Source organism: Ahaetulla prasina, chromosome 3, assembly GCF_028640845.1.
Source record: "Ahaetulla prasina isolate Xishuangbanna chromosome 3, ASM2864084v1, whole genome shotgun sequence".
Lineage (NCBI taxonomy): Eukaryota > Metazoa > Chordata > Lepidosauria > Squamata > Colubridae > Ahaetulla > Ahaetulla prasina.
The window spans coordinates 137938358-137953745 of NC_080541.1; the positions used below are offsets into that span (position 1 = coordinate 137938358).

A 15388-nucleotide genomic window follows, 5' to 3' on the forward strand; every position below is an offset into this window, starting at 1 on the left:
GATTCCTAAAGTTAATTCTTGTCTTTGTCATGTATGGTGAGAAGTTCAAACGCATTTCAGAAATGATGAGTACAATATTACTTTGTACATTAATTTTAGTTTTAATGTAAAATATTAAAAGTGTCAGGCCTGGAAACCATACTAGGCCTTAGGTTTCCAGACACTGCCATATTTTTCCCCTGAGGGAAAGGAGGGGGGTTGAGGGGTATGGTGACATTCTTCAAGCGGTCAAGGTCGGATTGTGTTCACATCTGCAAAAGAAGTGGCAAGAAGATATTTGAATAAACTGGGAGAACATGGGACCATGTGACCAGCAAAGGGGTGGGACTCTTGGGGTTTGTATAACTGGGAAAAGAATCCGGAAGTTCAGTTTTGGAATTTCACTCATCGTGTGCCAGTTTCCTTATGCTAGTAAAGAACTCTGAAAGACAATGGCTTCTGAGTTTTTTTCATGCAGAAGAGGTTTTTCTGGAACCTTGACAAAAAGTATATTAATAATATGATTACAATATTAACAGAAAGATATGATGCTATGAAGGGTAATAGATATGGATACCACTAAACTTTAGAACTAGGCTCCTTATACCATATTGGTTTCACCTGCCAACATAGCATCAGTGTTCCGATATGATCTAAGATTGAGTTCCAATCATCTAAAGAAGCCCCAATGGCTGCTGACTCGATTTTCTGAATACTAACATGATTTTTTTCTAACATGCAGAGCCAAAATTCTTTCCTTGTACATATTCAGCAATCAAAGATGCCTTCAAGCTTTCCTCAAGTTTACAAATGATTGTGCAGATAAAAGGAGAAGTTTTGCAAAAATGACTGAGGTAAAAATTCTCGACTGGATTCTTGACCGGATGATTCTTGAGCCAAGAATGCAGATGCACAATCTAACACATTAATAGCATAGTTAAGATGAAAGTTTGTATACCAATGCATTGTCTAGTTCAGTTATGAATTCACCTTCATCTTCATCTAATGTTGGGCAAAACAAATGCTCATCTACTTTGACAATAGGTAAAGATGAAGGTACCCCTCGCATATATATGCTAGTCATTCCTGACTCTAGAGGGCAGTGCTCATCTCCGTTTCAAAGCTGAAGAGCCAGCGCTGTCCAAAGACGTCTCTGTGGTCATGTGGCCAGCATGACTAGATGCCAAAGGCTCATGGAACGCTGTTACCTTCCCACCAGAGGTGGTCCCTATTTTTCTACTTGCATTTTTACGTGCTTTTGGACTGCTAGGTTGGCAGAAGTTGGGACAAGTAACAGCAGCTCACCCCGTTATGCAGCACTAGGGATTTGAACCGCTGAACTGCTGACCTTTCGATCGACAAGCTCAGTGTCTTAGCCACTGAGCCACGGTGTATACTTTGACAATATAAAGCATTAATAGGTGTTTGCTTTATGAGTTGCATGGAATACTTTAGTCCAAACAAGATCCTTAATAATTTACAAGTGTAGTATTTTTTCTCTCTCTCTATACTGTATATATATTACTAGAATTCTTACCAGCCTAATATGACTTACTGCTATGCACCTTTCATAAAATTTTATGCTTACTGAACTTTTTGACAGTATTTTCCACTTTAAATGCAGCAGGACAAGGATCGACAATACTGAAGATATATCAGCCTCTTAGCTAAAAATTAGCCAGCTAGCTACTTTTACAGACAAATATAGATTACTCCTAAATATAGTAGATCTCAGTGAACCATGGCAATCCCTACAGGGGCTTAACTTTAAAAATAACTACATTTAGTTTTTATTTTCCCCTGATATCGTAAAATTCCAGATGCTACAGCAATTACTGCAATCTTAAGTATGAATCATATAGTTTCATTAGAAGAAAAAAAAACAGTGATCAGGAAAGTAACAAGCTTACTAGATTAATAAAACAGCAAATTTGCTTTCAAATGATAGCATGTGTCTGGGTCAATGCACTGCAGCAGGGAAATGAAATGTAATTGTCAAAGATTCATAATTACATTTTTCCACAAATGACTTAAAATAAAAAGCAACCTATCTTTTCATGTGTAATTCTACACACAGATGTTTGAATAGAGTCGCTTTGTGTGGTTCTGCCTTAGTTATCTATTATTCCAATAGTTCCAACCTATGATCTAGAGCAGGGGTGTGAAACTCACGACCTGCGGGCCAGATGCGTCACATGCTGGCCACACTCTGTTTTAGCGAAGGGGCAAAAGTCACGTGATGACAACGTGACGCCGTGAGTTTGACACCCCTGATCTAGAGGCATCAAAGTGTCTGCATGGGTACCGCAGTTGGTCTCGGGTACAAAATGAAAATAATTTTTGACATGGCCACAATCTTACAAGGTTTTGATGAAAATCTAATGACATTTTGGCCCTTCCAAATTTCACAAGATCATAGGTGGGAAAATCCACATATTTTTTTTTAGACACCTTTGGAAGCACTAAAGTGGGATCACTTATATTTTGGTGCCCACAGGCTGTATGGTCCTGACCTCTGGCTTTGTTATGTCTGCGCCCCCCGAGCCGGGCCTCCTGCCAGAAAGTGACTTGGAGCTGGGCCTGCTGCTAGAAAGTGATTTGGAGCTGGGCCTGCTGCCAGAAAGTGACTTGGAAAATGAGGGGGAAGGGCTGTCAGGACTTACCTTGGGAGCACCAGCTTCCTTGGCTCAGCTCCAGGAGCCAGAAGCAGGCCAGGTGGAAGAGATAACGAGGCCTCCGTTCCCTGACTCTTTCCCCCCCCAGGCCACGCCTGCAGCTGACGGCTATCAGGCTTGGTTGAACCCTAGGTTTCGTAGGCAGGAGAGGAGGGAACAACAGAAGCAAGGGTGGAGCAGGCCTAGGAAGTGCTGAGTCATGGAGCCACACTCCACAGGATATAAAAGGCAGCGAGAGCTGCTGTGTCTCTTTGTAACAGGCAAATCCACTGATTGAGCTGACATTTGTTCCTGGGTGACTCACCAGCGTCATGGAAGATAACGGAGGCTCTTGGCAGACGCTAGCTATTCTGCTGCCAGAGCTAGTGCGAGCTAATTAAGCCATCACTCGGACGGAGGCAATGGAGGACAGAACAGGCTTAGGTAATAATTTTCAAAAGTTAACACTGTTAACGTAGTAATCTAGTTCATATAAAGAAAAGCAATGGTGCTTATGAAATCATGGACTTATCTCCCGCATATATTCTACGGATACTTCTTAACTTACAGCCAACTGTAAGAACTGTTCAAAGTTGCAATGGCACTGAAAAAAGTGACTTATGACTGTTCCTCACACTTATGACCATCACAACACCCCCACATTCATCTGATCAAAATTTGGGTGCTTGGGAACTGGCATGTATTTACACTGGTTGCAGCATCCTGGGCTCATCTATGACCTTCCAAGCTGGCTTCCAACAAGCAGAGTCAATGGGGAAAGCTGGATTTGTTTAATGACCACACGATTAACTTAACAACTGCAAGGATACACTAAAATGCAGGGATTTACTTAACAACCATGCAAAAAAAAAAGGGTTATAAAATAGGGCACAGCTCACCTAGCAACTCTCTTGCTTAGGAAATTCTCATAAGTTGATTACTACTTATTGAGAAGCAGCAATTTCACTGCCAATCATTTTTTAAAAAAATCTTTACTGCATTGTTTTAGGAATGCAATCCTATATTGAAAACCATCCAATTGAGAAATTGGAGAATATTGGTGGACACCAACCTGTGGAATGTTTTTACTGGCCTAGAACTGCTGGCACAACCCAGAGGTGCATAAAACGAAAGATGGTAACTAAATATTATCAAGAGGAAGGCGGAGACAAAGGGGACCACAGCTGTAAACAGTATAGGATTTGTTTGCCCAATCCTAACATGTCTGCCATCTTTATAATACTTCCGTTTTTAGTTTTCTAATGCATTTTTCCATGTGCTCATTGACAGAGCAAGCACTGGAATTAGCAGCCATTCTATAGGCATAGATGACTGGGCATACCGTGTTTCCCCGAAAATAAGACCCTGTCTTATATTTTTTGAACCCTGAAATAAGCGCTTACTGCCATGCACTCAAAAGCCCAATTGGGCTTATTATCAGGCGATGTCTTATTTTGGGCGAAACAGGGTAGAAAAATGAAAGGCTGCATGATCCCATAAGCAGTTCCTTTTGAATGACAGCTCTCCCAAATCTCAACAAAATGCTCTCTTCAAAAATTAAAATTATTACTCTTGCATTCCAAATGGTATTCTCTTCATTAAAGGCAAGACTCCACCAGGAAGTTTTCATCAAGAAGCCCCAGACATTTGAGCAGCCTGAGTAACATTTCACGATGGACCTTTCATGAAAGGGTCACAAATCTTCAATCTCTGGCAACTTCCTACGGGTCATAGTAACATTACGTCTGCTTCCATTAAGACAAGTACCTCCATAAAAAAAAAAGACATTTACTATTTTTTTCTTTTCCATTTATTTCATTAGATGTGAGATCTACTACTTCTCCTTAGATAATGCACCATTTCTTCTCTGTTTCTGCCCGGCGTGGGGGCTTAAAGAAGATCTGTGCTCCAGTGGTTTGAGCCCTAGCACCTGATGGATGGAGTGAATTCCTGTCACTCGCCTTAGCTGCTGCCAACCTAGCAGTTTGAAAGCATGTAAATTATGAGTAGATAAATAGGTACCACTTCAGTGGGAAGCTAACAGTGCTCTACGTTTTGCTGCGCTGTGCTGTGAGGTGTGATGTCATGCTGGCCACATGACCAGGCAAAATGCCTTTGGACAGCACTGGCTCAATGGTCTAGAAACGGAAATGGGCACTGCCCGCTAGAGTTATGACTAATGGAGTCAGTCAAACCTGCAGAGACTTCTTTACTTTTACCTCTGCCTAATACATCTTCCATATCCAGCTCTCTAGAAAATAATAGTTTTAATGTACATCCAGAAATGGCACCAGATATCTTAATCCTAATGTGTGCTTTGTGAACACAACCTATTTCTTTTACTTTTCATTCAATACAGAAATACTTCTAAACCACTTAGCAATTGGAGCTTGCCGAGCTAAACCTCAATCACCAACTCACACATGTTGTATCTGATGCTGTAAATCATGGGAAGGCAACCAGGTAGCTTTAAAGAATATCACTCCATCCAATCCTAAGCATGACTTCAAAGGTCTACTACAGGCAATCATTTGAGAATTCTGACAAAAGTGACCTGTTTCTTCCCTGTGTTCTGTTTGTGAGAAAAGAAGAAAGGAAAGAGGAAAAGAATATAATACAGAAAGTGAGAAAAGGAAGAAAAGGAAGGAAGAAAAACTTTGGCCATTATTGTGGCCATATGAAGGTCAAGTGTCTCCCAAAAGATTGCTGTTGTGAGAATATGGCCATTAGGAAAGAAAAACAATACCCTAATGTTCATTCATGTACAGTAGTTGTAACTGGTGTTCCACTTGGTATCATTAAAATTAAAAATCAATAAATTAAAAGTGGTCCTCAATTTACAACCCTTCATTTAGCAACTGTTCAAAGTTACAGTGGCACTGGAAAAAGTGACTTACAGCCAGTGCCCGAATTTACAACCGTCACAGCATCCCTACCGTCACGTGATCAAAATTCGGGTGCTTGGCAATCAGCAATCGGTATTTACAATGGTTGCAGCATTCTGGGGTCATGTGATTGCTGTTTATGACCTTGCTAACCAGCTTCTGATAAGCAAAGACAACGGGGGAATCCAGATTCATTTATCAGCTGGGTGATCAACTTAACAACTGCAAGTAATTCGTTTAACAACCTTGGCAAGAAAGCTCATAAAATTGGAAGTGGTCACTTAACAACTGATTTACTTAACAACTGAAATTCTGGTCTCAATTATAGTTGTAAGTTGAGGACTATCTTTATAGCATGTATGTGGTTGTGTGTGTGTGTGTGTGTGTGTGTGTGTGTGTGTGCATGCGCATGTGCAAAAGGTTGTATATATTTCAAACCACAATAGTTCAATAATTCGATTTAGAAAGGGAAGAGAAAAGGAAGTAAAACAGGAAGTGAATGTGACCGAAAGAAAATACGCACATATACTTGTTTATGTTCTCTTACCTTCCAACTACTTTTATGTCGGAGATTGCATAAAAGTAGCGTGTCAAGTGCTGCGGATCCACATATAATTCCCCAGTTGCTGGCCTGAGCAGTCTTATCCTCAAGTCTGTGACAGTAAAGAAATCTCTTAGGTTCTTGGTTGTATCGAGCTGCCCGTAGAGAGAAGCCATATTATGAAGCCGAGGCCCAGCAAAAAATGCAAATCTATCCTTAATCTCAAAGTGGAGGATCTTACTGTTGGCCATGTACCCCGTGGAATATTCTTCTGTGCAAATGATTTCTAGAACTGTCTGCTGAGATAAATCCCTCACTGTTTTTGGTTCCATGTTAAAAGCATTTAGACAATCTGTAGCATAATATTGGTATGGTTGCCACGTCCGACCATAGTCGAGCGACTTCTCCAGGATCATTAGGTCTGGGCGGCCGGATTCAAACGTGATGACTATGTTGTCCGTGAGTTCGACGGTTTTGTTCCAATACAGGGTAATGTTCACTTGGAGAGGCTTTGGGTAACCTTTCCATGTGGTTGATTGCCAAAAGGTGTAGGGATGCCTTCCTTCGGCATCAAACATCAGTTCGGGTGGATGTGCCAATTCGTCAATGGTTGCATCACACTCATTGCACATGTAGGGATTCCCCTGGAAAGAAGGGGGGAAAAACAATTGTAAGAAGTGTGGTCGCCAGGATAAAAGGTTTCTGAGAGAGTAGATCAACTGGTTTCCATTATCAATAGCCATAGACTTATATACCGCTTCACACTGCTTTACAGCCCTCTCTAAGCAGTTTACAGAGTCAGCATGTTGCTCCCAACAATCTGGATCCTAATTTTACCAACCTTGGAAGGTCAAAAGGCTGAGTCAACCTTGAGCCAGTCAGGATCGAACACCTGGCAGTGAGCAGAGCCTGCAACATTGCATTTTAACCACTGCACCACCACAGCTCTTACCTATTCAATCTATCAAATAAGAACTGGCAAGTGTTGTATGCTGGAAAGAGCAGTAGTTTAGGTCAGGTTGGAGAAGCTGGAAAAAAATTGTAGTTTCCAGTAACTAGTAGCCATGGTCAGTGGTGGGTTTCAATTTTTTTTTTTACTACCGGTTCTGTGGGTGTGGCTTGGTGGGTGTGACATGGCTTAGTGGGTGTGGCTTGGTGGGCATGGCAGGGGAAGGATACTGTAAAATCTCCATTCTCACCCCACTCCAGGGGAAGGATACTGTAAAATCTCCATTCCTTCCCCAATCCAGGGGAAGATTACTGCAAAATCCCCATTTCCTCCCAATCAGCTGGGACTTGGGAGGCAGAGAATAGATGTGGGTGGGCCCAGTCAGAATTTTTACTACTGGTTCTCCAAACTACTCAAAATTTCCACTACCAGTTCTCCAGAACTGGTCAGAACCTGCTGAAACCCACGTCTGGCCTTGGTGGCTGAGAAAACTGGGAATTGTTCAGTAATATGTGGAAAACTATAGAGTTTCCATCTGAATTCCAGTATTTTAAGGCATTCTTTAATATGCAGAGTATCCTTCACTATGAAATTAATTTAAAAAATGGATGGGCAGGAGTGAAATTTGCAAATGCTTCTTCAAAACCAAATAATATGAATTTACTGGATTCCCTTGCATTTCCCTGAAATCGTATAACTCTCATAGAGTCTTCCTTTAGCTATACAGAAGGGAAAGACTAAATTATTCTGAGTTGCCAGAGATTCGCCCTGGGATTTCTCTCCTGCCAAGCGTGGGTTCTACCACTGAACCACAGAGATATAATTCTGGATTTAGGACCTCTTCCCACAGGCCAGATTTCAATTCTTAATTTTAATAGAAGCTTTGCAAACACATTGTTTTATAAAAGGGAAAAAAAAAGAAAAGCATAAAGAGATCAGAGCTCTTAAAGAACAACAACAATTTGGCATTATCACACATAAAAATAAACTTCTCAAATTTTGAATTTCAAGAAGCATCCAGTTGTCTGTTATTTAAGTCAGGGGTCTCCAACCTTGACAACTTTAAGACTTGTGGACTTCAACTCCCAGAATACCTCAGCCAGCTTTGCTGAGTTCTGTGAGTTGAAGTCCACAAGTCTTAAAGTTGTCAAGGTTGGAGACCCCTGATTGAAGTCATCTTTGCAAAGTCACCATGCACAGAGCCATATGGAGGAAGTAACTTTTGATGTGGCTTAACAATAATGAGGACAGCTTTCTAGGAAGTCCATCCATCCCTACTTGTTATTTCATGTTAAACCCTTGTGCTTCTCTACATGAGTGCACTAGAATAAATATTACATTTTCTACACCTGCTATTCTTAAATGTTGGTTGTGTCCCAGTTCTCTTCAAATATTTAGACCATCCGGAGATAGCTAAATTGCCTTTGTACAACATGCAAATGGAAAAATCGGTAAAAATAGATTTTTGTAAAAATATATATTGTTGTGTTATGAGAACATTCTTCAAGAACTAGGAAAGCAAAGAATGTGGGAATTGGGCATAATCTTCAACTTGTAAACAATAAAAAAAATTGTAGATATATGGGACAAGATATGCTTGAAAAATTATGGTTAATGTTTGCTGAACTCTTAAATGTTCCACAGATAATTACATAGCGTTCAGTGAATGAAAACTGGACCTCAGTGTCCTGGATAGCTTTTGGTCCAACCTATGAATATAAAATCCAAAGTATGCACAATAATTTTAAAAATCAGATGGTGAAACATAGGGAAGGAACACACAGCTTAGCATTAAAGCACATGTTTCGTATGTAGAAGATAATAGGTTCAATGTTTGGTTTCTCAAAGTACATTTGAGAAAAATCTGTTTTGAAACTCCAGAAAGTTGCTATCAATATTGACTCAGAGGAGGGCAACTTTTAGTTTTCTTATGACGAATAGCAAAATTGGTTATTCTCAGCATAGAAATCGAATTATTTGGGTTCAGATTCTATTTTACTTCGTTCTTGGATTTCTGACAATAAGAAACTTTCATGAAATCAAAGGCACAGTCCAGCTGTGCTGAAGCATTGATAAATTCTACTGATTCCAGGAGCAAAAATAGAATTTATTTTGGCAGGATTATAATAGTGTTTCTACCAATTCTAGTTATGTCCAGAATCCAATTTTTCCCCATCATTCCTTAGCATTATATCGATGACTACATATTACACTACCCACTGTAGTTATTTTATAGCTGCATTTTTACCTTATCAGACTGGACTTTTCCAATAAAACAAAATGCCTGATTTATTTATTGGAACAAGAATTGTCTAGCCTTGCCACTTGCTTCGACAAAAACCTTTCCACAACATTTGTGCGCTTAGGAAATGCTGATGTTCCGCTCAGTAGGATTTCAAGAGAAAAAATTAATATACCCTGAGCAAGCTGCCTATAATCAACTCACAAGGGATGAACAACAATGCAATAACTCTGGATTTGGCTTTAGACGGGTGCTGTGCTCCTTCACGGAAAGGATATTGCTAATCAGCACTGGGGAGGAAAGCTATGGCAAATCTAGACAGTGTACTAAAAAGCAGAGACATCATCCTGCCAATAAAAGTGTGTATAGTCAAAGCTATGGTTTTCCCAGTTCCAATGTATGGCTGTGAAGGTTGGACCATAAGAAAGGCTGAGCGCCAAAAAATTGAGACCTTTGAACTTTGGTGCTGGAGAAGACTCCTGCGAGTCCCTTGGACTGCAAGGCGAACAAACAAGTCAGTCCTAGAGGAGATCAACCCTGACTGCTCTTTAGAAGGCCAGATCCTGAAGATGAATGTTGTGACCCAGGTTCCTGGACCCGGACTCCTGGACTCGGATGATTCAGAAAGTGAGGGAGAAGACCTGGCCAGCCCTGCTTCTCTTGAGCCCTTTCCCTCCCTGGCACCCACTCAAAGGGATGGGGAGGGGCCGGCACAGCCTGATTCCATGGAGCCTCCTTCTGATTTCGTGGTCGACCAAGAACAGTTTTGGAGCGATGCAAGGTCACGTAGACGTAATCGCCGTGCGCAGCAGCGGAAGAGTTGGGACAAAGCCAAGTCATAATTGTCATGCAGTGACATCTGCAGAGACTATAAATAGGAGGCGGGACTTCCTGGTTTTTTGTCTTGGACAAAGTAATGAGTTGGCGCGAGCTAATGAATTGGCGTGAGCTAACTATTTCAATGGAGGAAGAATATATTAAGTGAGTAATTCTGGCCTCACCTATAATTTCCTCGTTATCTCCAGAAACTTCCCAGGCCCGTGGGTAGACGTGGCCAGGACATGTATCTATGTAAATAAAAGGGAAAAAAAAAGGAAGGCCTCTGACGGACTCTTTGCTGGGAGTATTGGGGGAAGGGAAACAGAACATTTTGTCCAAGACCTGACTAAAACATCTTCTACCAAAGATGGATCAGCAGCAGGTACAGCAGCAGTTAGAGCAGCTACAAGCAGCTAATCAACAGCTCCAGCAGCAAGTGGCTCACTTGGCAGGCCAACTTGCTGCCAGGAATGTGCCTGCAGCCCCCCCCCATCCTCCCACCCCTCCTCCTCGGCCGCAATGCCCGATAACCGTGCGGATAAGTTTTCTGGGCAGCCTGAGATGTTCCCGACCTTCTTGGGACAGTGCCAGCTCTACATGGCTATGAGGCCAGAGGATTTCCCAGACGACCGGGCTAAGGTGGCCTTCGTGATTAACCTTCTTTCCGGCTCGGCTGCTCGATGGGCCACGCCCCTCTTGCTCCAGGACAGCCCCCTGCTGGCGGACCAACAGCGTTTTTGGCAGCACCTGCGCACCATGTATGAGGACCCCGTTCAATGCTGACGGCAACCAGGCGCCCTAAGGAACTCAGTCAAGGAAACGCCCCTGCAGGAGTACATCGCGAATTTCGTCTTTTGTGCCAGGACTCTGACTGGAATGATGCAGCGCTGGTGGGCGCGTTCAGGAGGGACTCTCAGAGGAATTGCAAGGCAGCTGGCCCGCGTGGAGGCGCCGCGGACCCTCGACAACTTGGTGCCCCTTTGTCTCCGCCTCGATGCCCGTCTGCAACGGCGACCGTCCCGTCGCACCCCCCGGGACCCGCCGTCGACATCTGCGCCCCCACTTCCTGCACCACCAGCACCCAGGGTCGCCCCACGTTTTGTAACCGCTGCGGAAGAGCCCATGGAGTTGGGAGCGGCCAGATCTCGCCTGACAGCCCAGGAGCGGAACCGGAGGCGCCAAGGGGGATTGTGCCTGTACTGCGGGAGCCCGGCCACTTCGCCGCTTCTTGCCCCAGAAAGCGAAGTGGGGCACGCACGCCGGTCCCCGAATCACAGCGTGACCAATCGGGAAACGGAGCAGGCCCGACCTCGGGGAAACCCTAGGTCGGGCACGTACTAAGCCCCCACTGGACGTTGCGGAAGTAGACTCTGGGCCCCCTCGGCATCTGATTCTGGACACACGGATATGGTTGGGGAACCAGTCGGACGGGCTCCAGGCGCATGCGCTGGTGGACTCAGGGGCCACAACAAACTTTATGGATCAGGCCTTTGTGACCCAGTTTGCGGTCCCCGTGGTTCCAGTGGACCCTCCGATGCGGGTAGAGACAATTGATGGGCGAGAACTGGTGTCCGGCCCCATTAAATTTGCCACCCAGCCTTTGCGCCTGGCTATTGGGGACCATGAGGAGGCGATCCAGTTTTATGTCACGGCGGACCTTCATTTTCCTGTGGTCCTTGGGATGGCCTGGCTTCGGACCCACGATCCTCAGGTGGCCTGGTCGCGGAACACCATCTCTTTCCCGAGTCTGCAGTGCGTCGATCACATCCGCCACACCTGTGCCGGCCAGAACGTCCCCACCGCTGCCATCACCTTGCCTCCTGAGCTGACGGACTTCGCCGTCGTGTTCAGCGAGAAGGAGGCGGACCGACTACCCCCGCATCGGCCCTACGATTGCCCCGTGGACCTTCTGCCCAACGCACCACTGCCTGTGGGACGCCTGTATTCCATGTCGGAGCCCGAGTTGGCCGCCCTCAGGGACTTCCTGGACAAAAACCTGGCCCGAGGGTTCATCCGGCCTTCAAAGTCCCCTCTCTCGGCCCCGGTCCTCTTTGTGAAGAAGAAGACAGGGGACTTGCGCCTATGCTGTGATTACCGCCGGCTAAACGCCATTACGGTGCGGAATCGCTCCCCCCTCCCGCCCATCCCCGAGCTACTGGAAAGGTTGCGGGAGGCCACGATCTTCACCAAGCTCGATCTCCGGGGGGCCTACAACCTGGTGCGGATACGAGAAGGAGACGAATGGAAGACGGCATTCGGCACCCGATACGGACACTACGAATACACTGTCATGCCATTTGGGTTGACCAATGCTCCCGCCGTTTTTCAGCACTTCATGAGCAGCGTGTTCCGAGACATGTTGGATCGGTTCGTGGTTATCTACCTCGACGACATCCTGATTTACTCGGTCCAGGAAAGCCACCTTCGACACGTCAGTCTGGTTCTGCAACGCTTGGAGCAACAACTCAATGCGGCTGGAGAAATGCGTCTTCTTCCGGACTTCCATAGAATTCCTCGGGCATATCATCTCGCCCGAGGCATAGCCATGGACCCATGTAAAGTAGAAGCTTTGTGTAGCTGGGAAGCCCTCGTCGGGTGAAGGATGTTCAGCGCCTACTGGGCCGCCAACTACTACCGGACCTTCATCCCGGGCTTCGCCACACTGACAGCTCCACTTACCCAGCTCCTCAGGAAGAAGGTTGCATTCGGTGGGGTCCCCGCAGCAAGAAGCATTCACAGCCCTCAAGAAAGCCTTCGTCACGGAACCCGTCCTGAGGCATCCCGACCCGCTCCGGCCTTTTGTGGTGGAAACAGAGGCGTCCAATGTGGCTCTGGGGCGGTGCTGCTACAGGCTCCGGCGAATGGTGGCACACTTTTTCCCTGCGCTTACTACTCCCGGAAACTCAATCCTTCCGAGCGCAACTACACTATCTGGGAAAAGAGTTGCTGGCTATCAAGGCTGCATTCGAGGCTTGGCGACACCATCTGGAGGGCCCGACATCAGGTGGAGGTCGAGCGGACCATCGGAATCTCGAGCACCTCACCACAGCTCGGAAGTTGAACCAGCGGCAGATCCGGTGGTCGTTGTTTTGCCGGTTCAACTTCGCGTGACCTACATTCCCAGCGGTCACAACCGGAGGGCGGATGCCCTGTCCCGCAAGCCAGAGTACCTCTGCGCCAAGGACCCCTTCCTCCACGGACAGTGCTGCGGCAGAAGCCTTGGCCGCAGCACGGAGCCAGTGGACTTGCGGGCCCAGGTGCGAGGCGCAGCGCCAGGACGCCTGGTCGCAGCAAAGGAGGCGGAGGTGGGCCCCACGTCTCCTTGGACCTTGGAGGAGGACTTACTCAAGTTTGAGGCGATTATATGTGCCCACAGGACCACTCCGAGCCCTCGTCATGACCCAGTGCCACGACAACCCTGCAGCAGGACATTTTGGGTTCTTCAAGACCCTCCACCTGGTGACACGGACCTTTTGGTGGCCCAGTGCGGCATGATATACATGCCTACGTGACATCCTGCGTACCGTGCCGGCAAGCCAAGACCGCCACGGGGCCCCTCCCGGCTCCTCCAGCCCTTGCCGACACCCGACAGACCCTGGGGCGATCTCTATGGATTTCCTGACAGACCTGCCGCCGTCCTCTGGGTTCACCACGGTGCTGGTGGTGGTGGACATGCTCACCAAGATGGCACACTTCATCCCATGCCGCGGACTGCCCACAGCCGCAAAACGGCCCGCTCTTTCTGCAGCACATCTTCCGCCTCCATGGTCTACCGGACAGGGTGGTTTCGGACCGCGGAGTTCAGTTCACAGCCCGCTTCTGGAAGAGCCTGATGGCGCGTTGGAGGTGCAGGTGTCTGTCGTCATCGCACCATCCGGAGACCGGCGGGGTACAGAGAAGGTCATCGGTATACTGGAACAGTATCTCCGTTGCTTCATCAACCAGCAACAGGACAACTGGGCCGACTACCTGTCCCTGGCGGAGTTTGCTTTTAACAACTCTCAGCACACCTCTACTCAGATGACCCGTTCTTTGCCAATGTGGGGTACCATCCGCGGCTCTTCCTCTGGCACCACCGGACTCTCCTGTTCCCGAACGCAGACCTTCCTGACGGAATTGCATGCGGTCCAACAGTTGGTACGTCAGCAGCTGAATCGGGCAAGGAGGATTACAAACGGTCCGCCGACCGCTCCCGACGGGCAACGCCCCGCTGGCAGTTGGAGACCGGTGTGGCTCTCCACCAAACACCTCCCGTCCGACCGCCCGGTAAAGAAGTTGGACCACCGATTCATCGGCCCGTTCCCTGTCGAGGCAGTCATCAACCCGGGAGCCTACCGACTGTCCCTGCCACGATCCATGCGGATCCACCCGTTTTCACGGTCCCTTCTGGTTCCTGAGGCCACACCGAGTCCCCTTCGGTGCCCAACAGCACCCGTCACTGTCGCCGAGGACGGATCGGAGGAATCTGAAGTCCACAGCGTCGAGACTCCCGCTGGCTGAAGGTCGTTTCCAATATTTGATCGCGTGGAAGGGATACGGGACTGATTTCTCCTGGGTAGATGCCTCCGACGTTCATGCCCCTGACCTGGTGCAGGCCTTCCATGAGCAGAACCCAGCTCGACCGCATCCCGATCGTCAGCCCCGGGGGAAGGGCCCTGCGGTGAGGGATAGTGTTGTGACCCAGGTTCCTGGACCCGGACTCCTGGACTCGGATGATTCAGAAAGTGAGGAAGACCTGGCCAGCCCTGCTTCTCTTGAGCCCTTTCCTCCCTGGCACCCACTCAAAGGGATGGGGAGGCCGGCACAGCCTGATTCCATGGAGCCTCCTTCTGATTTGGCAACGCCCCAAGAACAGTTTTGGAGCGATGCAAGGTCACGTAGACGTAATCGCCGTGCGCAGCAGCGGAAGAGTTGGGACAAAGCCAAGTCATAATTGTCATGCAGTGACATCTGCAGAGACTATAAATAGGAGGCGGGACTTCCTGGTTTTTTGTCTTGGACAAAGTAATGAGTTGGCGCGAGCTAATGAATTGGCGCGAGCTAACTATTTCAATGGAGGAAAGAATATATTCGTGAGTAATTCTGGCCTTATCTATAATTTCCTCGTTATCTCCAGAAACTTGGCAGGCCCGTGGGTAGACGTGGCCAGGACATGTATCTATGTAAATAAAAGGGAAAAAAAAAGGAAGGCCTCTGACGGACTCTTTGCTGGGAGTATTGGGGGAAGGGAAACAGAACAATGAAACTGAAATACTTCGGACACCTAATGAGAAAGAAGGACTCACTGGAGAAGAGCCTAATGCTGGGAAAGATTGAGGG

General features: G+C 46.8%; 1 protein-coding gene across 4 annotated transcripts in view; it reads right to left on the reverse strand.

Annotated features, from left to right (window-relative positions):
- NTNG1 (netrin G1) overlaps window positions 1–15388 on the reverse strand; it is a 317715-nt gene that overhangs the window by 164181 nt on the left and 138146 nt on the right. For all 4 annotated transcript variants that reach the window (XM_058179238.1, XM_058179237.1, XM_058179235.1 and 1 more), the window contains exon 3: window positions 6066–6703. In XM_058179238.1, coding sequence (XP_058035221.1) covers window positions 6066–6703 — 638 coding nt within the window. The remainder of the gene's footprint in view (window positions 1–6065; window positions 6704–15388) is intronic.